Source organism: Pezoporus wallicus, unplaced genomic scaffold (assembly GCF_028554395.1).
Source record: "Pezoporus wallicus isolate ANWC-B61680 ecotype Strahan unplaced genomic scaffold, APGP_CSIRO_Pwel_v1 contig_11133, whole genome shotgun sequence".
NCBI lineage: Eukaryota > Metazoa > Chordata > Aves > Psittaciformes > Psittacidae > Pezoporus > Pezoporus wallicus.
This window is the reverse complement of record NW_026636583.1, coordinates 938865-963950: the sequence shown is the minus strand read 5'-3', so window position 1 is coordinate 963950 and position 25086 is coordinate 938865. Positions and strand designations below refer to the sequence as shown.

General features: G+C 44.0%; 1 protein-coding gene across 1 annotated transcript in view; it reads right to left on the bottom strand.

Annotated features, from left to right (window-relative positions):
* NTSR1 (neurotensin receptor 1) overlaps positions 1 to 25086 on the bottom strand; it is a 53760-nt gene that overhangs the window by 3503 nt on the left and 25171 nt on the right. The window contains exons 2-3 of the mRNA XM_057400868.1: positions 11131 to 11332; positions 708 to 798 (exon numbers count right to left, since the gene is read on the bottom strand). Coding sequence (XP_057256851.1) covers positions 708 to 798; positions 11131 to 11332 — 293 coding nt within the window. The remainder of the gene's footprint in view (positions 1 to 707; positions 799 to 11130; positions 11333 to 25086) is intronic.

The window sequence follows — 25086 nt, the reverse complement described above, 5'->3', positions numbered from 1 at the left end:
GAAAGGCTGCACGGAGCTGCTTGTGTGCCCTTGCACATCTGTGACCGGTGCACGTGCATTCAGCATAAGCATGCACTTATCCCTAAATTCTCTGAGAATCTGCACATTTTTTAATCAGTGCAACTGCTAGTATTTAATTTTGATCCACTCCCTGCAAGACCCAGTGAGTAACATGCCCCACACTCAGTTATTTCCCCACCTATGTGATAATCTCTCCTGTCACTAAGGAAATGTGGCATCATGGAGCTAAATCGTGCGTTGACAGGAGCTGCTCCGTTTCAGGGCTGATGATCAATAACTCTGCCACAGAGATAGCAATTCACTTTGGATGTCTAAAACCCCCTTTCCAAATGTCATTTCATCAAGGCCTGTCAGAGGTGGCTGTCCACTGCTGTTGTTAACAGTGGCAAGCCTGTGGTCGCAGCCACAGAAGAAGGAAGGGCTGACAATGCATCTTGGTTCGAACTAATGCTTCCTTCACCCACATATGGGGATTTAGACGATAAAACTCTTAATTTGGCTGGTAAAAATGGTAAGAAACCCAAAAGAATAAACCAAACCACAATTAGGAGGTTGAGGCTTTAACCCCTCATATGCAGAATGCTCAAATCCCCATCTCCATCCCCAAGTCTGCTGGTATCGTGGCAGCCCCATCCCCAGACCACATCCCAGCATGGTGGGAGCTGGTCCCCTGTGTTGTTACTCACTCTGTCCAGTGACTGGAGGGGACATAGCAAAACATGAGACGCCGTATGTGATAAGGGAGCCAACAGACCACGAAGGCAATCACCACAGCACCTGCAAGGTATGAAAAAAACCCATTACTTTTTGCTAGCAATTCTCTGTCGGGGTGAAAAAAAGACCTGTATGTGCGGTGCTTATTGCTGTAAACTGTTTTATCTAAACCCCCCCCTACTGCAAAGAATTAATAACCCTGAGGGACAGCCAGCTTGCAAATGTCTGTAAAAACAAGCATAACAGAGATAACAGAAAATAACAATAAGCACAGGGGAAATGACATTATGATAGAAGTTAAGGTAAAGAACTGCTGATGCCTAGTTCAGGCTTTGGATTATGAAACTGTGTTTGCATCTGTCCTTGTGTTTCATGCCCTTGTGGCACTGTGTATTTTGTCCAAGCTACTTGAGGGATGTTAGTGTATGTTTTTCATCCAGGTAGACAGGGAGTCAGGGACGCTGTAATCCCATTAGTTTGCTATGTGGAGCCACTGGTCTCAGTCCCTGTGGTGCTAGGGATCATTAAACAGCCTCAGGAGCTGGTTTCTGGTGTCAGGGCTCGTCCTTTTGTTCCACGTTTTTGCAACTCCTGAGACACTGATTACAAGATGTTTGGCTCTAGACATTGCCATAATAAAAATGATAAATTAAAGGGTAACCAGAGAAAGATGATATGTTTTTTTCCTTTCCGGTTCTAGCCAAGGGACATCAAATGATGGAAAATAAAATGCAACAGCTCTGAAGGATGAAAGTGCTGTTGGATAGAGTGCGTTTGTCAATCTAGATTAAAGACCAGACAGATCAGGCAATCAAGGGAAAGATTTGTTTCCTTTTGTAATATGCATTTCAACCTCTGCATGAGATGACAGGATTCTGGCAGAATCCTAGCAGGAAATCGAGAAATCTCAGTTAAAACGTAACACAATAAAAGATAAGAAGAGAATGAAGGCTAAATGGAATAATTATGCTAATTCTTCATCCCAAATTTGCTGTATGGAGAATAGAGGCCACATCACTCTTGTCCTTTATGTGACCTGTAAGGGGCTAGGAAGCAGCAGAGCTCTCTTTGAGAGCTACGCATCACCAGTGCAATGCGGGTTTGGCACGTGGAGGCAAAGGCTGCTTTTCCTTCTGCCTTGGGATTGAAAATATTTATGTGGATGTGTCTCAGACCCAGACACTGCCATCCCACAGGGACTATGCCACAGCTCATAGAGGAGACAGGCAGAAAGATGTGTTTCCCTTTAAAAACACAGTCCAGGAGGAGCAAGTCTGGCTGTGGTTGCATCTCCCCATCACCATTACTCAGACAAGAGGCACGGGGGAGGCTTCAGTAGTGGAGTGGGGAGGGAAGGGTCTGTGCCCTGTTTCTGTGGGTGTCATCACTAACAGAGCCACTGCCTAATTTGTACAGAAATTAAGTAATTCCTCAGTACTTACAGCCTCATTTCAACCCCGTGTGCTGTCTCTCCTAACTAACAAAGGAGATGGTTATATTCTTTTAGTATCAGCCTGCATGATATATGAGCATCTTCCAGGAATGCTGCAAAAGCCATTTATTCAATAAAGTTTCAGGCAACTGAAGAGACATGTTTTGGAAGGAAGGCTAGAGGGTCTGGTTTTATTCTCTTTTCCAAGTGAATTCATTATTTCAATCTGAATATTTCTGGCTGCTATATGGTCACTGTGATCACAGATGCAATTCATCACTAGACAGCCTGCAGCTTTTCAGACGCTGTCAGGAGAATGAAGTTGACCTGCATCTGATCCTGCCCTGAGGAACGTTGATGGGACATTGATGGGGACAGCCCCTGGATGACACATGATGCGGGAGAAGTGGGGATGTCCACTGGGAAGCTCAGAGGGAGCGCTGGATGCCTGCCCTGCTCTTCCATGTTTCTGATCATCTGCTTTTGAGCATCTCCAGGAACTAAGTTCTTTGTTGGATGGTCCTTTGGTTTGCCCAGGATGGAGCAGTCCACCCATGACCCCCCAGGAGCACCCTGCCAGGGGCCACAGGAGAAGTGATGCTGTCCAGCCTCTTCCCCTCCACCCATCAGCCTTAGGCCAACAGGAACAAGCCAGCATCACAGCTCCAGTCCACCTGCTTTCCCAGAAGCTGTACAGGATTAGCTGGGTTTTCAGGCTGTGAAAGCAGCTTCCCAACGGGCTCCCAACACAGGTTCATTTGCGCACATCATAGTTTTTGCAGAGACCTACATCCACTAGCACTTCCCAGCTGCTTCCCCTGCATGTAGCTCTTTAGGAGCAGCAGGATTTGGATTCTTTCTACAGCCAATATTAAGTCTCACACATCTGCCTGTTAAATTTACCAAGGCATCAAATGAAAGTGGTTTTCTCCTGGTAAAGGATCTCTGCTTCTGTGGCTCAGACAATACTGTGCTAAATAATATGGAGGCAAGGATCTATAGCAGAAACAACACATACTGGGAGAAATATCTTCTTAACCTCAGCAAACAAATAGTCAATTAAGTAATCTGTGGTAATTCTGTAATATCACATGCAATCACTCTGCAATTAAAACTCTATTAAACACATTGCTAAGTGCATCAGAGACACTTACAGTCTGATTTGGCAATCCCAGCTGGGTAGCACGCTGTGCGGTTCTGTGCTGCCAGCCTCTGCTGCACAGATTAGGAGACCCTGACCTGTATTTGTCACCCTTAATCTGTATGTTTCAATTTTATCATACAAGAGATCAAGAAGATTTAAGGTGGCAATCTTGTCCTGTTTTTTTTCCCCTCCCCAGGGATGGATATGAAACACAGGAACGTGTGAGCTTTAGTCTAAAATGAGCTGTATCTTCGTTCCCCTTCTAAATCAAACTCCTACTGTAAATGTGTATTAAAACCTGAATTATTGCATCCTGTGGCCTTCTATTTTGTCCTATAATGGCCTTATTCTCTGCCCGCTTGAACCACATCCCAAGGAAGATGGGGAGAGGGGGAAGGAGGAGCAGCGGTGGATGAGCTCTTGTTTATTGCTCAGGAAGTCCTGCAGAAGGAAACATACATTTTGTGTGACATCCTTTTCATTGTGCAAAAGAAGATTTAAACCATGCCAGTCTTGATTTTCAGACTAAACTGGATGTGGAAGCAATTCTGGAAGTTAAATTGTATTAGATTGCACAGAGTATTTCATTTTACCTTGTGTGTATCCTGTAGCTGAAGCTGGCAGACAGCCCTTCTCCAGGGCCAGCATCTCAGAAAACTCATGTTTGGTTAACATGAGCACAGAGCAATATATCATGTGTAAAAATACCATGCTAAGTGCTCAGAGGCTGGTTTGACTGAGCACAGGAGCCACGCCTGGGAGGGATTTTCAGCCCTGGTCCCTCTTCTGGGGCCATCTGAGGCTTGGTGTGACTCAAAGCACCGGGACAGTGATGGGTAATGCGCCACTGCTGCTGAGTCATGCAGGACCCCAGGGATCCGCTGCAGTACAAAGCACTTGGCTGGTGTTTTCCTCCTCACTTTAGCTCTTCTATCCCCTCCAGGGTCATGCTGAGTCACAACCCCATGGTTTAGGGTGGCCCTTGGCAAGGACATCCCTCCATCTCTCCTTCTTTCTGTCCAGGAGAAGAAGAAGAGAGATGCTGCTCCCTCTTTAAACCACCTCAGCTGTTGATGGGGCATTCAGAGAAGCTCAGACCTATCCTTCCTTGATAGCTTAATTCAAATTATTTTGGCCAATTTGTTTCTTTTTCTGTGCATTTCGAGGGCAGCTGTAACACATGCAGCTGGGGAACAGCGCGTTGTAGTCTCTGAGCAGAAGCAGGAGCTGCATTTGGGTACATACAGACCCATCTGAACAACATCTCTCAGCCTTTCCTGCATTTCAGCTCATCAGCAGCCATGTGTCTCCAATGCTGCCCAAGGAATGCATGCTCCAGCTGGTACTGCTAACATATATGACAGTGTTATGGGGTTCATATCAGGGATCTGCATTAATGTTGATTTTGGGAGAAACAGTTCTTGTGTATTCAAAGCTCCTGGGTTTAACATGCTTATTTAGTTGATGCTATTACAAGAGAATCTCTTCCAAAGTGGAGCAAGAGTCACTGTGCCATTTGATATGAGAGATGGCAAAAGCTGGGCCAAGTGTAGATGTAGCTGGCACTGCCAAGTTAAACCTCGAGGCGCTGTTTATATTAACATGATGCACTACCTGACAGGTTATAGGCAATGTTTATTCCAGCGGGCCCCAAAGTAGGGATTATGGGAGCTGCAAGGGTGGGTATGAGCCTAGTAAAATTAAAACTGCTTATGCTGCTATTTGGGTCACAAGGCTGCAGAAGAAAGGATTTCCATAAAAGTCAATAATAACCAGATTGAGGAGCTTTACACACCAGTAGTACTCAGGAGAGCAAAGAAGGAGAAATGGAATAACAATGGGCCTGGGGAACCCTTGGCTCCTTCAGACACCCCTGAAAACACAGAGCATTTGCTGGATATAATCCCCCTTTGCTCTTGCATGTATTACCGAGCAGTGTAAACATCAGATTTGACTCCTTATTTTCCATTCCCAGCAGCTGGAGATCTGCTTTTTATCTTTCTGTTTCATTTTCCTTCTTTTTTATTCCTATTGCGGGAGGATTGCCTCTTTCTTGGTTGAAGAGGTAGAAGATGCTGCCTCTCCTGAAAGGAGCCGTGCTCCCCTAAACACTTTGTTAATGGCAGTGAGACAGCAGAGTGACTAGACAAACCTTCTGGCATGCAAAACCAGCACATTTTACTTAGACTATATTCTCCAGCCCTGATTTCCAATGGCTTTAGCTGACAGCTTTGAAAGTGGATGTAAATTCCTGCTGCTGCAGGGGATTAGAACATCCACTGGTTTCATCCATAAGGAGCAAGGCAGAAAACGAAGGTTAAAGCTAAGCTCAGGAACAGGGTCTGACTAGCAGAGCATCACTGCTGACCCACTGCAAACTGGGGTCTCATCCTGTTACCTTCTAAAGCAATTATTTATTTTGGAAATTAAACAAGAAGTTGCTCGATCCCATTTAAACTTTATTCCTGCCGTTTCTCCTGGGGATATCCAGGTGTTTGGGGGAGAAGGAAGAAGAAAGAAAGAAAATTTCCCCTTTGAAGGATAGATAAGTGCTCCTGCCTTCTCCTCACCAGCTTCAAGGCTCTTTCTATTTGGTAAGATCAGGTATAACCTGAATTAGCATCCTCTGCAGCTCCTTTCTCCTTTTCTCTCCAGTTCTGGGTTTCAAGTGTCCTTTGGTCCTCCAAGAAGTTTTCCTCCAAGAAGGAAGTTTTCCAGAGGGACCCTGGAGCTGTATTTACTGCATGCTTCTGCAATGACTAAGGCCTTGGACAGACTTTATATTTAAAACCACATCAGTCAGCTTTTTAAATGCTCACATTGACAGGGTTTTACACCTGGAAAATCCACTTGCTGGACAAGACAAGCCTTAGAGTTGTCTTCAGAGATGCAGCCACGGGAGCCTGAATCCCAGCTGCATCCGCTGCAGCCAGAGCTGCAGTGCCAGAGAAAGGACATGGCTTAGGAGAGGAGAACAAAGAGTACCCCTGTCCTGAGAGGTACAGCCATCACCCCTTCCTGCTCCTCAGAGGGTGTTTATAGAGCGCTCTGATACTGCTTTCTTGATGTCACTTGGCAGGCTCTAAAGTAAACCTACACGTACAAACATCTCAGGGAAATATATACAACTGTCCTATAGCTAATTTATCCTCCCGGATTTCAGTGTGACACTTGAGCTGTTAAACCCAGCTTCCACTCACCCTTAATATCGCAGCGCTTTTGCTGAGCTCCACTTGGAGCTGCTCAGGCTTTTTATTAGGGAGACAAACTGCCATGAATTTAGTTCCTTTCTTCCAAAAGAAATGGTTCATGGGCAAATCTGATTCCCTTAGTATATAGGAATTACAAACTATATCTGCCTAAGGAGCACATTTGCAGACTGGTGCTCTTCTGTGTATTGCAGCTGCCAAGTATTAGCTATTTGTAATTCCTGTTTGTGAGATGATTACACTAAATCTCACAGCAATATTCTCCTGAAACAGATAGCTCAGACTTGGAACATCAGAGAGGAGAAATGAATGAACTCTTCGAGACATTCCTGCAGAAAGGGAACTATTAATGCACAAGTTAATGAAATGCAGGCTGCATGGATGCTTCATTAATGCTTGGCCTTTGTCTAGTGTTACTTGAAGAAATACAGACCCCAAAAATCATAATTTACAAATTCTTGGATTTTCAGTAAAAAGAATGCAGTCTGACTTCGGCTCCTAAGAAACCCCTTAAGGAGGCATCACCCAGCCAGCTGTGGGAGACCAAAGGATATTCTTTTAATTGGTTAAATCTTTCCAAGTCCTTTAGAATTGCTTTCACTAAGCAGCTTCTCTAATGGAGCAAATGGTACCTGGAACTGATTGCATTTTAATAGGCTTAGCCAATGTCCACCCAGGGACATGCAAAGCCTCCTCTTGATGCCCATCACTTTGTCTCAACGTTCTCAGAGCTGAGCTGTGCCACCCAGTACCTCCTTCCTTCCTTCCATCCACAGCCAGAACCGATCTGACAGGCAGTGAGGGAGGCATTGAGGGCTGCTCAGTGAAAAATGGGCTGCAGGCTGGTGTATTGATGGGGCATTTAATCCTTGTCACAAAACTGCCCCTTTTTGAGAAGACATTTTGCCCAAACTGTGCTTTCAGCCCGAACCAAGCTCAAATATCACCTGATTTTTCAGTGCTGCTTGGAAATGCAAGACAGATAGGGAAGATTTATGTTGTCTTTCTATGTCTGGATACAGCATGCAATAGTGTGCACAGCATACACGAGGTTTTACCTACTGAAGGCTGCTTATTTGAAGGGTACGTGTGTGCACGGCTCTAAGATTCATTTAGGATGTTACCAACTCATCAGGCAATCAGAGAACACTCACCCTTCCATGAAGCAACACACATCGCCCAAGCAATCAGCTCTCATCACTGCAGTTTAGCCAAGGAGTAATAACAAAGATTGGACGTGGTTTGCAATTGGAAAGATGGAATATTGGATGGATGAAGGAAGGCACAAAATCTGGTGGTGGGAGGCATTTAGCAGCAGCGCTGATGCAGACTTTCCCTGTTACCCTCACTAAAGGGCTGGGAAGCTGCCAGTGCATTGAGCTGCCTGAATTTGGATCCTCACACCTGGTGAATGCTGACAGCAGAGAGGGAATTACAATCAGGAATCACATGGTGACTGAATTAACAAGGTAGCTCCCTGGCAGCCGGGCTGATGCGTTCCTTGATCCCAATCTCCCTAATTATTTTGTACATGACCAAAGTCAGACAGAGCCAAGGAATACTCAAACGCTACCAAATGATGCTGTGCATGTTTTGAACGAAGCTGTTAACCTGATAGATTTAGCTCCTACTTCATTGTCAATAAATACATCATCTCAGCAGACCTGGAGGAAAGAGGAAGGTGTTTGCTGCTCTGATCTCATCCAACAGCTCTGCACGCCGTGAACTGCAAAAAAAAGGTCTTTTTTGGGCACTAGTTCTGAAACATTTCAACCTTAAAAAAGTGCATCAAGCTCTTTGTACTTCAAGCCAAAGTTCACTTTTGAAATGGGAAATAACTTGACCCCTGTGAAGCTCTGATTTTGTGCCAACAGTTCTATTAGTGTAGACAAGTGTCGTTTTTCTGTTCCCATCCTCTTCCATATATGAGCCTAGACTGCGTACGTGGTTTTGGCTGCCATGGGTCCCAGGTTAAATCCTTTGTGTCCTTGTGTATTTTGCTGCTTTTCAGACAGCTCACAGGCCTGATTTATTGAAAGAAAAAGGAGTTATAAGGAATAGGTGACAAAAGGAAATGTGAGCCAATCACATCCAGTAATCAAGTGCATCTGCAAAATGAAATGCAGCAGGATTTCACTCACGCTTGGTAGATAAAAAAAGCCTCTCTGCATCATGTGGTGAATCACAGACAAAACTGATGATGAATTTCTTATTTGCTGGGTCTTCCTCAGTGCAGAGAAGGAGGAAGCAGCCGCTCTTTCATTGCTTTCCCAGTAGGGAAGGGAGTTCAGTCCTGTTGCTGGGGTGGCACTACAGTGATGCTTTAACATCTGTGCATCACTGCCATAAGGCCCCACGGTGCCACATCTGACCCACTTCTGCACCATTTCAGGCTACATACTGGAAAACCTTCACTTTTGCTAACTTTTCTCAGCTTTTGCAGTACATAAGCAAAAGTTTGCCTGGGGAAGGAGAAGGAAATTAAACTTATTGGACCTGCTGGTGAGTGATGGTCTTCCACCACCACCAAGCAATGCCAGAGAATGGCAGGTGTAAATTCAGGTCTCGCACTTATTATTCATGAAAAGCTCTCTCTTCTTGATGTTTAAAGAGTACACAATACTAAAAAGAGAGAGAAAGGTGTGAGATGTTTGTAGCACAAGTGAGAAAAGGCAACTTCTCACTTAATGGCAGCAGGAGGAAGCGCTAGGAAACAGAAAAAGTAAGCAGGGAACCAAGTGACATGCACATCCCCATCCTTGCAGGCTCAGCCCTGAAGCAAGGCTCACGCTTTATCCCCCTGTGGATAAAGGATGCAGAAACAGTAAATATCCCAGTCCAACAAGATACTTATGGGGAATTCCATGTCTTCTGGTGTTCTTTCTTCTTTTTCTCAGTAGGCATTTCCCAGCATGCTATTAGGAGCTGTGATGCACATGATGTGGGAATAGTGCGCTGCATAGGACACATCCTGTGTGAAAAACAGCTGGAAAAATCTTGTGGAGATTCTTAGTGCCTTCTTGAGGGATTTATTTCCTTGCTGGAAGTGTGGCCTTGGCCACAGCACTTCAGCTACCAAGACCTTTGCCATGAAAAGCACCAGCCAAAAAGCTCCCTGCTAGCTAACCCTCCCCATCTTATGCGACTCTCACAGCTTAAAGTTTGTTAATAACAAACAATCACAGTTTGTCAGTTATTTTTGGGTACTGCTTTTGAACAACTTTTGCTGCATTATGTGTCTGTTTAAGCTACCCGACACTTTGGTCTTTTCCTCAGCTTATTTAATTAAGCCATCCAGCATTTTGCAGCACAGCTCAGTTCCTCGGTGCAGGATCTTTTATTTAACCTTTGTCTGGACCAAAGCCCTGCAGTAAAAGAAGAGGTAATAGGCAAGGCTCAAGTTGCTGCTGACTAAATCATTAAAATGCTGGGCTAGTTTTGCTTTTTCAGAGAGTCTCTGTGGTCAGGTCTGTTCTTTACCTCTACATATCACCAGACAAAGGCAAAAGAAGAAGTTTCTTTGTGATTACCTTAAATGTGGCTGTTTGGAAGACTAAAAAACCCTAAACTGAATCTCTTTCTGTTCACAGTTCTGTCTAGCTTCTCCGTGAAGTTATGAATACCAACCTAAGCAGGTCACAAATGGCCACTTATGTTCCCAGTTATAAATGTTGTTTGAGACATCACATGTGCAAATGTGAGCTCTCTATTGTATGTGAAATAAATAGAAGTAAAGCTATTTTCCACAACAAGGCTTGGGAATTTGGCTGAAAGATGTTTCAATAGCCCTCAAAGGGCTGCAAGATTTAGTTAAAAATCATATAAGAAGCAGCATTTTTTTTAATATAAATACATAAGGGTTTTGATTAATCTTGAACACAGCCAGACTGATTAGGCTTGGGGAAAATATGTCTTTTTAGATATTATGGCTGCAAATAGTCTGCAAAACACTGGGTGCCCAATAGCTGGTGGGAGAAGGTAAAGTGCAACTCTTCAAACAAAGTGAGTTTGGGTCTAAAACAACATCAGTCCCCTGGTCACACTCAAAGCCTAAATCCAGCACCAGCTGAAAGAGGCAGAGGGTTCAGGGTAGAGCTGGCCAGAAACAGAAGAAGGAAGAGGAAAGCTTGATGTTATCAGGTTGTTTCTGTTTCACAGAACATGAAATCCACGTAAATGTTGGGGTTTTTGTCTGAGCACAATCAACTAAATAATACTTAGACCTCTTCCTTTTGCTCTATGATTTTTTTTAAGTCCTTTAAAGGGAGGTTAGAACTCAGAAAAGTGACACTAGGAGGAAAAGAAAATAATGGGAAATAGAGGATAAAATTCCCTAGAAAACTCTCGGTGACTTAGAAAGAAAAAGATGGAGAAGGAAAGAGAGCAAGGGGACAAATTAAATTTCCAAAGTTTGTGTCTATGGTACAAGAATAGGACAGTGTTTGAAAATATCAAAGCATTTGCGGGCAATTTGGATTTCCAAAAAGAGCTAATTTTCATTTAAAATAGGTTTAGGAAGAAAGTGTTTATCAGTTTCAATCTATTACTCTTCAAATTGTGTTTACTTCGACACTATAGCCAGTTCCATGCCAAAATATGACAGTACTTACGCAGGACCCTCACGCCGTGCTTCAAGGCTTGCACACGGTTGGGCTCCATGGACATGCTGAGCATCGTCTGCTGCCCACCGATGGTGCAGACCTGGTTTTCCTGGGCAGCCTGCTTGAACATGACCATGAGCTGGTTGGCAATGATGGTGTTGAGCACAGAAATGACGACCATTGGGAACACGAAGGAAATGAAAGTGTTGACCTGCAGAGGAGAGAAGTGGCACGGTTAAGGCATGAGCAGGATCAATGGAGCAGGAGACTGGGTTTTATTTCTCTAAGCAACAGAGAAACAGCCTGCAGTGGAAATGTTTTCGCTCCTTTTACTTTGTTGGGTTTGACTTTTGAAGATACATTGCACAGAGAGAAAACTCATACACTACTGATATACGTTCATTAACATGGGTTGACACTCAAAACCCCCTAATTCAGTCACATTCATTTATGTTGCTTCCCTCTTTCAGTGCAGTTCATTGCCAGAAATGTCTCAACTGAAACATGCCATTGATCTTTTCATCTCAGGAACAGCAGGATGCTTCTTAGCATTCATTGTGCTTAGTGTGACTCCTAAATAACAGCATGTTACTGTATTTTTTCTTTATTACGAGCACTCCTTGGGATGTTTTTTACTTCCTTTTTTTTTATGGTCTCTCTTTTCCTTGTGTACTTAATGACAGCGTTTTGTTATCTCATAACCAAATTACCCAGTAAACCTTGTGCCTTAAAGGATTAAAATTGACCAGAATAAACAAGTGGAAGTTGTAATGGTTTTAGTACGAATTATTTGATTACTACAGTTTTGATAAAATTAAATGGAGGATCAAATTAAGCAGTGATTGAATCAAGTGCAAGTCGCTGTTCATTTCAAATAAGACTTTGTGAGTCAGGCCTTATGGGCTGTCTAGAAACCCTGCTGGAGCTGAGCTTAACAAATGGCAGGCCAGGGAAATAGAGGCATGTGTGGGATTTGCCTGTATGTCTGTGGTGAGGCGGCCATGGTGGGATGGTGAGCTGCTGTGGTGGGATGGTGAGCTGTCTCTATACAGTTTTGTGCCCAGAACTCAATGTGTTTAGCAAAAGTACCAGCTGGGTTTCGTCTCTCGCAACCCACACCGTGAGAAGAACATCATCTCTCATTTACGCTGGTGATAATAATAGAGCTCCTCTTTGGACTGAGAAAGTTCCTAGACACACCTCACCATCACGCACTGTTAATGGCTTCTTTTGTTATATATATAGTGGTTTTCTAAGCTTTTAAGATATCTCAGAGGCCTCCTCCATATAAACAGGAGTTATCTTTTGGAGTCACCTTGAGAGGCTAAGGAAGATCATTAAGCAGTAAGGATCAAGTTCTCAGCTGGTACAAAATGACATGGTTTAACTGAGAAAGTAATTTGTGCTTGTAAAGGACCTATTTCATCTATTCAAGATGTAGCTGGGCTGAGCTGGCGCACCCTGGGGTGGAATGATCTGCTCAGACTTACTGGGTCAGACTAAGAAAGGAGCCCTGTAGGTCCCCATTCCTATTTCTGTGTTTAGCACCTGAATTTCCTCCTTTCCTACAGCAGAACGATATTTGCACATCAGTAAAAGGAAACAAGTCTCAAAAAGCTTCACTCTGCCACTTGTGCTTCAGAGTTTCTTTGCTTTCATTCAAAACCTTTGCCCTAGCTATAAATTAGCCTTGCCTAATGTAATCACACAGAACTCAAAAAGTCTTTTCCAACCTTTCTTTAAAGCCTTGATTCGTTCCATAATTCTATTGTGAAATCTCTAAAGAGCTTGGCCAATTGTCCAGAATAGCACTGACTTTCCTTTTTGTGAATCGTTATGGTAAAAGTGAAAGCTTTCTGCTGTATGAAAGATTTTTTCCCCATGGCTTGATTTGTACCAAAACTTTCATATAGTTAAAAAAAAAAATAATCAGTGTTTTCCCCAGAAGCAGAAGGTTTTAATTTATGGAAGGAATTATCTGCAAACACAAACTCTTGAGGACTAGGAAGGCTGGAAAAGCTGATCCCCCTCCTGCAAACCCTCCATACTCAGTGCTTTTTCTAGGAAGCTGCTTGCTGGGTTGTGCGAGTTTGGAGCCCAGTACTGACACTCGTGACATCAATGGGACTAAAGTGTCAGTGAGCAGCTGTGGGAGCCTTTGGGTCCTTATATACCTTTACAGATCACTGGGAAGGAGGATTTAGACCGTGTCCAGGTTCATTTTTGACTCTGAAAGTCTCAGGTGTTATGTTGGCTCATCATGGAAAGGACAGCTTGTGCAGCGCTGCATCTAAACTAATTCTGTACTCAGGGCTGCTTGCATGCACTAAAAGTGGTCTGATTCTGTGATGTCTGCTGTTCACAAAGCATGGTTCAGTCTGATTCTCCTCGCCATTAAAATTCATGTGTTTGCATCAGTGTAAACCCACCAGATCTGAGGTTTCTGCTCAGCACCATGATGGACAGTGGCATGCAGAATAAGCACAGTGCAGAAGCACAAAGCTGTGCATGGAAAGGCTTAGCATTGACTGCTCTCAGGTGTAAAAAAATCCAGCACCTCAAACTCTGTAACTGTGCTAAATCCTCCTAAAAAAAAGAGAGAAAATCCAATACTGCAATGTTTGTCACTGGCAGGAGAGAATGAAACACTAACCCACTTCCACGCTGCTGTCACTCCGGTAATCAGTTCAATCCTTAAAGTCTGGTAGCATCTGTAGGGTAGGATTAGTCCTCAGGACCATATAGTGTTCTGTCTCATACAAAACAACTTCCAGCACCAGCTGAACAGTAACACTCAGAGACCTGAATCACTCTCCTCTTCCTTTGAAACAGAAACATGGGAGAGACATGGAGGGGGTGGACCAGAAACATCAAGTGATACAAAAGCAGAAGCCAGCTCTTGGCTTTGTGACTCTTCCTATATCTTTTGTATAGAAAACTGCTCCCTGGCTCCGCTGACCTTCACGTTGACGTGATTTGCTTTTGCCAAGTTGTCCCTCAAATTATCTGGTTGCTGTGGTTTCCCTGGGTTACCACTAAAAGCAGACATCCACTTATAATGGTGATGGAGAAGATGAGCTTATAACTTCACTCAGGGATTCCCTGGCGGGGTTTATGAGTCCTCTAAACCAGAAGTTTTATGAAGGCTTATTCTTTTGTGCTCCAAGGCAGCTTCTGTAGGAATAGAAACTTAAAGACCACTACAAGAAGATGTTTTTTCCATCCCTCCTACAAGCCCAGGCTTTTGTTATATATGTATCTGAAGGAAAGGAGGAGAAATACTACATCAGTTACAGGCACTTACAGCAAAACTCAATTGCTTCAGCTGATTGTTCCCTTGCTTCGTCAGCACGTGGCTGTGAAAGGGTATGGAACTGTTAGTGAGTGTTTGAGGAGGGTCTACAAGGTCTTGGAGCACTTGAGTGGTTGAAAGTAAAAAAATTAGGCTAAAGGTTTTTCCTGGAGTTACAGCAGCAACTTAAACACTTCCACTGCAAGTATTTATACCGACAAACAGCCGCAAATCAGAGCTACTCATAATATTTTCTTTGAAAGGGTTTTGCTGAGAAAATGTTCCATTACTGAGAGCGTAAAATATTCTTGAATATGTGTCTTGTGTGCTCCCTCAGGCTTTTTCTTTCCTAAATAAGTAAATAAAGTCCCACAAAGCAAATGAAGAGTGAAATGCTGGTCGCAGCAGCAGCGCGGCGTGGAGCATCCCATGAAGCAGCAGCTGGGATCCCCTGCCGGCAGGAGCGGATGTGGGGAACAACTAATATTTAGGGCTAATTTTAGCCCTGGGTTATGACAGTGGTTTTGTGGCAGAGACCAGAGATGTTCCCTTGTTGCCTGATAAATGAGGTGACAGCAGAGCCAATTTCTTGCTCTCTGTCAGTGCCACATCTCTGGAGACACGGCCCCTTCCAGCAGTGAGCTGGGATGCTCAGAGCAGTTTTGACCCCTTCATCTTCAGGGATGTGAGAAGGACAACTAAAATGGAGAGAAGTGTGGATGATGGTGAGACTGTAAAACCTCACCAGGATGATTAAGCTTCTCTCATACTTCATTTCCCTGCTGCACACCTGCTTTCCGGCTGGGAAATGGTATGAACTGGCTGTCAGCCTTTCTGCTTTCCACTGAGGAGGATTCTCAGTGCAGAGCTCTCCTCCGGTCCAGCCACCCCTTGAGCACAAGCCTTGGGAAATGGTTGAGAAATGGTTGAGAAACCCAAAAAGGATCTGAAAACTATCTCAGGAGGAAATCTGCCTTTGTTGGTTTCCTGGAAGTGATGCTGGAGAGGACCGAGGATGCAGAGCATCGTTTGAGTTGTGGTTTTGAGCAAATCCCACATAGCTGGGATTTAACAAGCTACCACGTTCTGGTTCACCTCATTTCCAATGGAAATGAAAAGTAAATTATCCTCCCCCTGATTGTGGAGGCAGTATTGTTAGCATATGTCAATCAGAAAAGCACATTCTGCTACATCAACATTCGGCTGCCAAAAACTCTTATTTGTCTAAGAGTACTTTACAAAATTACCAGCTATTTCACTCATTGGCCGGAATTAGCAGTTTTTTAACCACCCAGTGGATAATTTCAGCCTTTAATAAGCACAGTACCACATTCCTGGATACATCAATCTGCGCAAGACAAAGCAGGAAGGGGAAAGGCACACGGCATTGGCATGCCAAAAGGAGCATTTGGTCGTGGCACTCGTGTTTAATGTTCACAGGATGTATCTGGTGAAAAATGCAAAGGGTTTTTTTATCCCCTTCAGTAAATGAATCACCATCTAATTAAACCTCGTCTCTGCATAGCTTGCCAGATTTCCATGCCAAGTATCTTACAGTTATCAGGTAAATGCCATTCCTTAGATACAACAGGGCAGGAGAGATCTGCATTTGTGAGTGATGGAAGCAAATAAGAACTGCTTCTGCAGCCAGTGCCTGTTACAGGGAAGAATGTGGAAGCTAAAAACCATAGCCTAGGGAAGGAATTCTGCTCTTCTGGAATATTTTTGAGGAATTTTATTAATTTCAGAGAGTATTAGCACTAGATTTTAGTAGAAAATCTTTCCAATGTTTCATTTCTCTGGTCATTCGTATAATAAATAATGAAGATTCAAGGAGGGAGCTTAAAAGAGTATGGATGTGAGAGAATAAACTGAGGAATTTGAAAGTCTTATCTTGGATAAGTGCAGCCTGTTGTGGGAGCACAAATCCTGGATAAATAGGAATAGGGTCCAGCGCTGAAACCTGTGTAAATCCGGAGCTCTAACAGCACACTCGAGCAGGAGCTCGGTCTTTGCACACTGCCAGTTTTAAGTCAGGCATGTTTGCCTGTCACGTTTTATATCTGGTGGCTGCTATCTCAAGCAGCCTTGACAGCGTGATACGATGTGACACAGCCATCACCCTCGGATGGAGGCTGGCAGTGATGTGGATGGGTTGTACTAGGTGCCCGTGCCCAGAAGGCCTTCATCAGTTGTGTGAAATAACCCTCCCCATGCCTCAAAACCAGGAACAGAATGCATATATCTGACACAGATCCAGGTGGTGGGACATTATAGCTCATCTTTAGCTTAATGGGTAATCAAAGATAAGATGCCAAACCCCAACAAATACCGCATTGGGTCTGTGTGACAGTGGGGGAGATACAGGAGAAGCTGCTAGAAGCTGTGAGGCTCTGCACAGTCAGCCCTCTCCTCAATGTATGGGCTGATCCTGACTCTTCCCATCCCACACCAATCCATGTGTGAAATCCTGGAGAACAATGGAGTATCTGTAAAACACTTTGAAACACAAATTGGCCACCAGAGACACCCACTCCAGCAGCAGCAGGGGCTGGAGCATCTCACCTCTCACAGAATGAGATCATGTGAATTGCTCTAATCTCACCCCAGAGAGCTCCCCTGTTCATCTCTGGGAGCTGTTAAGCAGAGAGGTTGAGAAGCACCTTTGTTCTGCCCCTGCGAGGCCTTTTCAGAGGTGTTAAATACCAAACCCAGACATTTCAAGTGAAGGTTACTGTGATGTGAAACATTCCTCACAGGCACAGGTATCTGATGTCAAAACGTTTTGATCAGCTACAAATTACAGAGGCAAACCTTGAAGCTAGGACACAGCTGCACAGGGACAGGGGGATGGATGGCAGGCACAAGCAGCTAAACCTCTGGGAGCTGGGGCAGTGATGTGGGCATGATCTAAATACGGAGATGAGCAGGACATCAAACGTGCCATTCAAGGGACAAGAAAAGCCTCAGAGGCAGGCGCATCCTGTTCAATCTGATGAAATAACACAGCAAGTTCTGCTGATCTCAGCCAGAATCGACCGCAGAGCTTGAGCTGGGCAAACCTGTGCATTTCAGACCTCTGCAGGAGCCCCAGTTTTCCTGTTGTTTTGGATGGGGTCTGGGAGTACGGAACTGCAGGTACTGATGAGGAGAAATAGAGCAAACAGGTCTGAAGATAAACGATCAGACGGAGATGATGGATGCTTCCAAGTGACCAGGTGAGGTCCTGTCCTCATGATACTCCTGCCCTGCAGCCATTAATATCGATGAGACTGGTTACTAATTGCATGGCGAGCATCTGCTGCTGACACATCCATTTGCTGGCCTTTTTCACTTAAGGAAAACCCCTCAGAAGACAACTGAAGGGACAATGCAAAAAAGCTTGTGCATGAGCTCTGGCTTCTTGCTTCTATTTAGATGTTTCAGGGTTTGTATTGGTAGATGCATCAGAAGAAAATACAAGTTACTGCAGGGCTTACAGTGGCAGCACTGTTTGTGGTCTGTGCTGCACTTTGAGATCTACAAGGTACAAGTACCTGCAACCTACTGCAAAACGGGACTTGTTCAGTACAACATGGTGATGCAGGGGAACCACTCACAGATTCTAGTGGTCCTCCCTCTCTCTGTGCTGGCTGGAAGCCTCCAGTGCTGTCTCCAACTGGCTAACACCAGGCATGAGCTCTTCCAAAGGGCTTAATTTAGCTCTAGCACTGAGATCAAGGGGATCTGCTTAAACTCTCTTTTCATTAGCATTTTGTGTTTGCTTCAGAGCAGTGATGTTCTCCTGGTAACAAGCCTTTTCTCTTTACATCCATGGCTATCGTGAGAGAATAACCAGTTAGCGTGGATTGAGATATTAAGAATAGCCAACACGTAGCATTCTCAAGCCTGTGTGTGGTCCCAGACTGAAGAACTATAACGGGAATGCAGAGCAGCTAATGATCTCGAGAAGTAAAGTTAATCACATACTCTGCAGGAGTTAATCAGATTCAGAGCAGATGGAAATAAACTGCACACTGACAAAAAAAAATCCATCATATCTCTATGGCAAAAGCATTCCACCAGCTTTCCCATTCATAAATCTCCCTCCATGCAGAAAGCTTTTGTTCATAAAAAACAACATCTGATGCAGAACAACTTAAATGGGTCTCTTGCTCATGATGGGTTGGCAAAGATGGATAAGGGTGGCGTTCCTGAGCTTGACTGGATACCCAAAGAGATCATTTAGCCCCATTTCTATGCATAATTACAATCCTGTGGCCTAAAGTGTTTTCAGATTTATCATAAGTAATAGCAAAAAGGTATGATTCATTCATAAGTGCTTGATACAAAGCTTATTACAGCTAATAGCACACAAGGGTAATACCTAAGTAACTCCCTAGGGACCCCAGGGCTCTTCCCTTCCTTGCTAAATGCCAGAGAACTTTCTTCATTGTAACTATTTACGAGAGAAAATTTCTTTCTTTCCTGATCTTCGGACACCAGTCTCAGACCTGAATGGTTCTTCTGATTCAAGCTTCCAAGGGGAGATAAAAGCTGTGAAATTGAGGAAATACTGGAAATAATGGACCGGAGAATGGGCAAAAAGGAAGGTTTTGAGGTTTACCACTGTGTGCTCCTGAATGCCTTGTTGTACATGATGGATATTCAGCTTTATCACTTGATAAAACTGAAGGACAAAAGAATGTTTATTTAGAAAGATGAAGAGTAAAGCAGTTATCCTCGCTAGGATTATGCTTGATGAAGATGCGGGATTTGGGGGTCTTGTACATCTCACTTCAGTTAATCTAGAGCATCCTGCTACTGATTTAAGAGGGATATGCAGAAGCTAAAATGGAAAGGGTTTTGCCCAGGATGGTTGCTGCCTCTCTGTATCTGGTGAGAGGAGAAAGAAGTGACAGCACCAGTGATGATCTTCCATCACATCATCATTAAATCAAAAGCTTCAAACCTTCCTCTCTTCCTCCTTCAGGAAACCTTCCTTCTTAGTTTCCTGTGATTTGGTACCTTGAGCTACAAGGCAAATTAATTAAATTTACCCAATTTTGCTTGCAAACAAGAATACAGTCAATCTGTTCACTGCCAGTTCACTGACCTCAGCTTTGCTCCTCAGCTCTAGTTATCCATAGCCCTATTTAGAGCAATATTTTTGGTTGAACAAAAACTCAGTGGATATTGGCCTCAATTTTCCCTTTGAACATGCAGGTCTATGTTACTACTTCCCCCTCGCTTTCCCCAGCAGCTATATGCTACTGAAGGGGAAATAATACTTCATCTTCAAACGACAGGTTGGAAATACGCTGTAAATAATTTACCAGTGCAGTTGGATTTCAGGTCTCACTGTCTGTTGGTATTTTGGCTCTTCCTTCTTTTCACCAAAGGGATATCCCCCTCACCTATCACAATATATTGAGTTTTCTCTAGCTGCTTGTCAGCCCTCTAAATGTTTAATGAATATTCATACAGTGCCTCATGCTCCTGGCACTTGAGTAATCCTAATCCATCTTTTGCAGTGATTTTATGCCTGTCCTCTTGCCTTTTTTCCCACCGGGCATCACACAGGCTATGGGGGCTCAATCCAAAGAAAGTGCTTCCATGGCTGGTGTTTCCCCTGGCGCAGCTGATACTCTCTGTTGAGGGTAGGTAATGATGTCCTTGTTAAAACTAAGAAGCTCATACTCTTTCCTATGCTGTTAGCTGTGAGTGCAAGTGCTCAGCACACCCAATGCTCCTGCTGTGCAGGTTTTGCAGCCTGGGACGGGCGCAGGGATGGCAGACACCACAGCCTTAGTGAGCATGGAGTACACGCGTGTCTTAGGAGTGTATCCCCATGTAAATAAATCACAGCAGCTGATTTTGTGCGCTGATGCCTGGATCCTTGCTTCTCTTGTCATTCCATATTTCTTCTGTTGATGCTTGGGATAGTTGTTGCAATGAAGGAGATTTTTACTTGGATATTATTGCACAGATGATGTCAAATAAAGAAACAAACCATGGTGACAGTCAATTATCCCCCAACTTTTCTGAGTCATTTCATCCCTGCTAATTGAAATAGATGGCTTTTGCCTACATGGGTATGAAGTCATTTACAGGGAGCAAGCCAGCGTGGGGATTTCTAGTCAGTGTTTAGGAGTAAAATGAAGCAAAAGCCACAAGCATGGGAGTATAATAAGCAAAGATTTCTAACTGTAAAGAGCTCCAAACAGTTAAAGCAAGTGGTGTTTGCTTGCTTTCTTCCCACACTCCTGGTAGATGGATCTTGACAGAGAGGAATGTGAGTCTGATCTTTTCACGTGGTGCCTATCAAACTTCAGTTTTACACCCAGCATATGCAATGCTGCAGCCAAGCAGAAGCTGGGTGCTGGGCTCCGAGCTGGGTCCAGGCATGTGGAGTCACAATCCTACAGCAGGGCTGGAACACTGGTGTGCAAAGATGCAGTGACCCCCCCTACTGCTGTTCTTTGTGGAGATGGATGGCAGGAAAGCACACACTCATTGGAACAAGAATACAGGGTAATTAATAAACCAGCTCCATCCCCCAGGATGATACTGGAGATTTAAGGTGAAGACTTCGCTATAAACCAAGCCAGCCACTAAACCTTCAGCCTGATGCATGAGGCACTCACACCACAGGGAAATTCAGAGGAGAATTAGTTTAAAAAAGAAAGAAAGCAACAAATAGATAGAACAAATTATTCTTCTATTGAAACCCACATTGGATCTCATTCTGGTTTTGCACGTTCTGCAGGTGAGGTGGAGGCAGATGAGGGTAAGAGGTGATATTGGTGCCTGAAAGACAAGTGGGATCATGGCAAAGAATGATTTATCTGTTGAATTATGTTTCAGGATGAAATCTTCTGAAGCTATTTCACAGATGCTGAGAAGTCACATTATTATAGCTGGTAAAATAACAGCTTGTCTGCTTAAAATAATTAGTAGTTGACAATTGGGTTGAATTTTAAACCCATGAGGAGCTTTGGTTAGCGCTAATAAACGTTGATTAAGGTAGCAATTAAAATCTAACAATCTCTCTGGGGGTCTGAACTTTAAAGCTGAAGTTTTGAACACTCCTCAATTTACAGAGAAAATGCTCAGCTTCCTCCCCACCCGAGTTGCATTATTAAGCTGTGGCCATGCAGATCTTCTGTCTTTATAGTTTTCCAGTTTACACAAACATATTGTAGCCCAAAGCAGTGCCCCACAGCCAGGGGCAGCAACCGGCACCTACGCTGGTCTAACATCTGATCAACATGAGAACCTCGGGACAGCAGTGACATTAACCAGTGTGAGGTTTTAGCTTAATGTTAATGCCGTAAGACCCTCCTGAGGTCCCTATTTCCAGACATCTCCATCTCTCCTCTGAGATGCTCTGTTTGGAAATGTAGGTTACCCCTCGAAAACAAGCAAGGTCAAGTGGCGCTGATTGTGCATTCATCTGTCCCGAATCCCTCTCCTGCTGCTCTGAAGGACCCAACTACACATCATTTAATCAGAGTGATTGGATGAGCTACCAAAAAGAAGCGTTGACTAGGTAGTGCCTTGAGGGAGACCAGGGTTATCTCCCTCTGCTGCTCCTGAGCAATGTGACCAAGGCAAATCAACCACACTTTTGCTTATAGACTTGTTTATCCCATGTTTATCATCATGGGACTACTCACAATGGTCTCAGGTTCTTTATGACCTTACCAAAGCTGAGAAATTTCAGTCACTTCCCTGCAGTTTTCTATTTCCAAAGGAGGGAAATGCATTTGTATTTCATGGAGCACCTCGGTGATGCTGGCCATATCATTTTGGTTTTTCTCTCTCGCTGTAGGCAGCACATAAATCTAACACAAAACCAGATTTGTCTTTCTTCCTTTATCACACGCTTGCTGTGTGTCCTGCATTAATTACATTTTGTTCCCCAGTTCATAAGCTGAATGCCAGTGGGAAAAAAATAGGAATAAAGTAAAGTATGAATTGGGAGTGACTTGGTCCTCTTGTGTTCCCAGAATGAATGGGAGTGCATCAGCTCTGCCCTTGTCAGGCAGCTTTAATAGCCAGATGTATCATTGTGTTGCTATATTACAGTCTGTTTTTCCAGGTCTGCTCCTCATGCCTTTCCTAGCCCAGCCTATGTGATCTGAGTGTGGCTGCTGTTTACTCCACAGCACTGCATGTTCCTTAGTACATTTGCTAAGTCCATCCATTGTGAAGGATATTTACAGCATCAGAGAGATGGAGGGGTAGGGATGTGAAGAGCTGGAGGAGGGAAGGGAACAGATCTGTCCAGAAGGTGGAAAAAAAAAAGCCCATTCACTCTCAGTGGATGTGGGTACCACTTCTTTTTCCTTTTCTGTGTTGTAGGGATGAAATACAAATGACTCAGGTAAACGTGGAAAGGGACAACAACGAAAGCACCATAGCTAGAGATGCTCAGAGCTGGTTCTTTTTCCAAAGGAGGCTTGAAAACTGGGCACAATGATGCATTTACTTTTGAGTGAGCAATTCCATGCCTGAAGCTTTGAGACAGGTCACTCTTAGTGCAAGATGGACACAAGGGTTAGCCCGTCTGGGAGCTGGAGCTACAGCGGGCCATCAGAGACCATCAGCGAGCACTGGCTTGGCTGCCACACTGCTCGTGGGGCTTTCAGGGGAAACAGCAACTGCTGCAAGAGGTGGATATAGTCATCTTGGACATCTCCACCCACAGCCAATACCACCTTCCACAAGTAGGGGTACTAAAGCTGGCTGAGATGGGGGCTGTGATGGGCATTCATGGTTGCTGTGGAGACATCAACTTGGTTCTTTAACCACTGTTGTATCGCAAACCATGAGCTCCCAAAGAGAAAGCGGAGTGATAATTCATGCAGACTTCCAGACTACTTAAAAAAGACCTATTTAATATTTTTACAGTAATACTGTGCACTCTGCTGCTCTTACTGCAGAATTACAGGTGTCAGCCTGAGGAGGTGTGAGCGTGGGGACATGATTTTGGAGAAAAGCCATTTTGCCAGGAGGATGAGACAAACAGAGAGGGTGCAGAGAGACCTGGCACCTCCAAGGAGCTCACAGGATCCATTGGTTTCAGGCTGCTGACCTGCTGCTGCACAAAACCATGAAGGTAAATCAACAGGTCAATACACATATAGTAGGGACCATATGGAAGTACACGTTGGCTTGAGTGATGAGCAGAGTGAGAAATCCTAAATCTAGCATAGATAAAGGGAGAAGCAGATATGAGAGCAACACCTCCCTGGTGACAATGTCTCTGTTGGCTACTTAAAACTCACTACATTGAATAGGTGAAGTCCAAGTGAGCCACATGTCAAAAGCCTAACTGGTCAGCTGGAAGGTCACTGTAACCCCAAACCTGCATGGTCTTCCATAAAATGATTCCAAGGCAAAACCTATCAAGAGGTCATGGCTCTCTCGTGCAAACCATAACAAAGACAAGCCCTGATTGCATTTCCGTTCCTCAAAATGTGTTTTCTTTGGGTTTTATTTAAAGTGCAAAATGAACACGTGGAACCTAATGCTGCAGGATAAGGCTGCTAATGAGACTAGTAGGCCAAATGTCAGATTTGTTTCTGGTGTAGCTGCTGAGGAGTTCATTACTGAATACAGTATTTATGTAACCTACTTTGCTTTAAGGCATAATCCACCACCAGATGACTGCTATAAGGAAGGCATTTCATTTGAGGGGTGGCTTCTTTTCTGTAATAAATTTCTTTGGACCTTACCCCAATGCATCCGGCTGCAACCAGCATTTGAAATTGGCTAAAAATCTGATGGATGAGGCAAGCCCGAGGTTAATTAATTTCTCAGATTCCACATGGAGCCATGGCTGCCTGCAAAGATAGAAATTGCTATTCCTTATATTAAGATTTTTATTACAAGTTTAGAAAAATCTCTATTTCCCCCTGGCATCCGAACTCCTGTATAGCAATTTACAGCCTGTTAACACTAGGGCTGCTTTTCAGATTTACCTTTCTGGAAACCCACAAGGGTCCGTGGAGGAATGGCTGGAAACATTGACCTGGAAGCTGGAGCAGGAGCCGGATTCCAGCACCCTGCCTTCTGCAATGCAAGAATCGGGAGCTAAATCTCTACAGGTACACAGGAACTCATGGTCCTGTTCAAGGATCTGAGTGTGGCCGCTGGTAGCGTCATCCTCTGCTCACAGGGGCATTGCAGCTGATGCTGCTGGCTCTTGCTTACACTGCCCTTTGCTATGCATTAACTGAAAGAGTTTTCTAAGCACAAGAATTTATAATGCTGCTTTTCATCCCTAAGGCAAGTGCTGCTTTTATTCCTAAGACAGGCTTCCCAGCCGCAAGGCTCAGGCTCAGGTAGAAACTGTTCCTCTCCAACCAGCTATGGAGGCAGCGTCCTTGCAGAAGAGGAGGTTGATTTACCAAGATGAAATAATCACAGTGTCATGAATGCAGCCAGGGTTTCCCTGTTAATTAACGAACTGCTTAATTAAGGGGCTATTTTTTTATTAAAATTAATTCTTATCTCTGTAACATACATGACTTAAACAGGGGATGTACAGAAGTGTTTATCACTGATGCCCTAAGATGCTAATTTCCCAATGTTATGACTTGTAATCAAGATTAATTTTCTCTGACTTATCCTCCAAAGGAAAGACTTTACACCAGTTTTGACATTTAAATTACCTTAGATTTGCA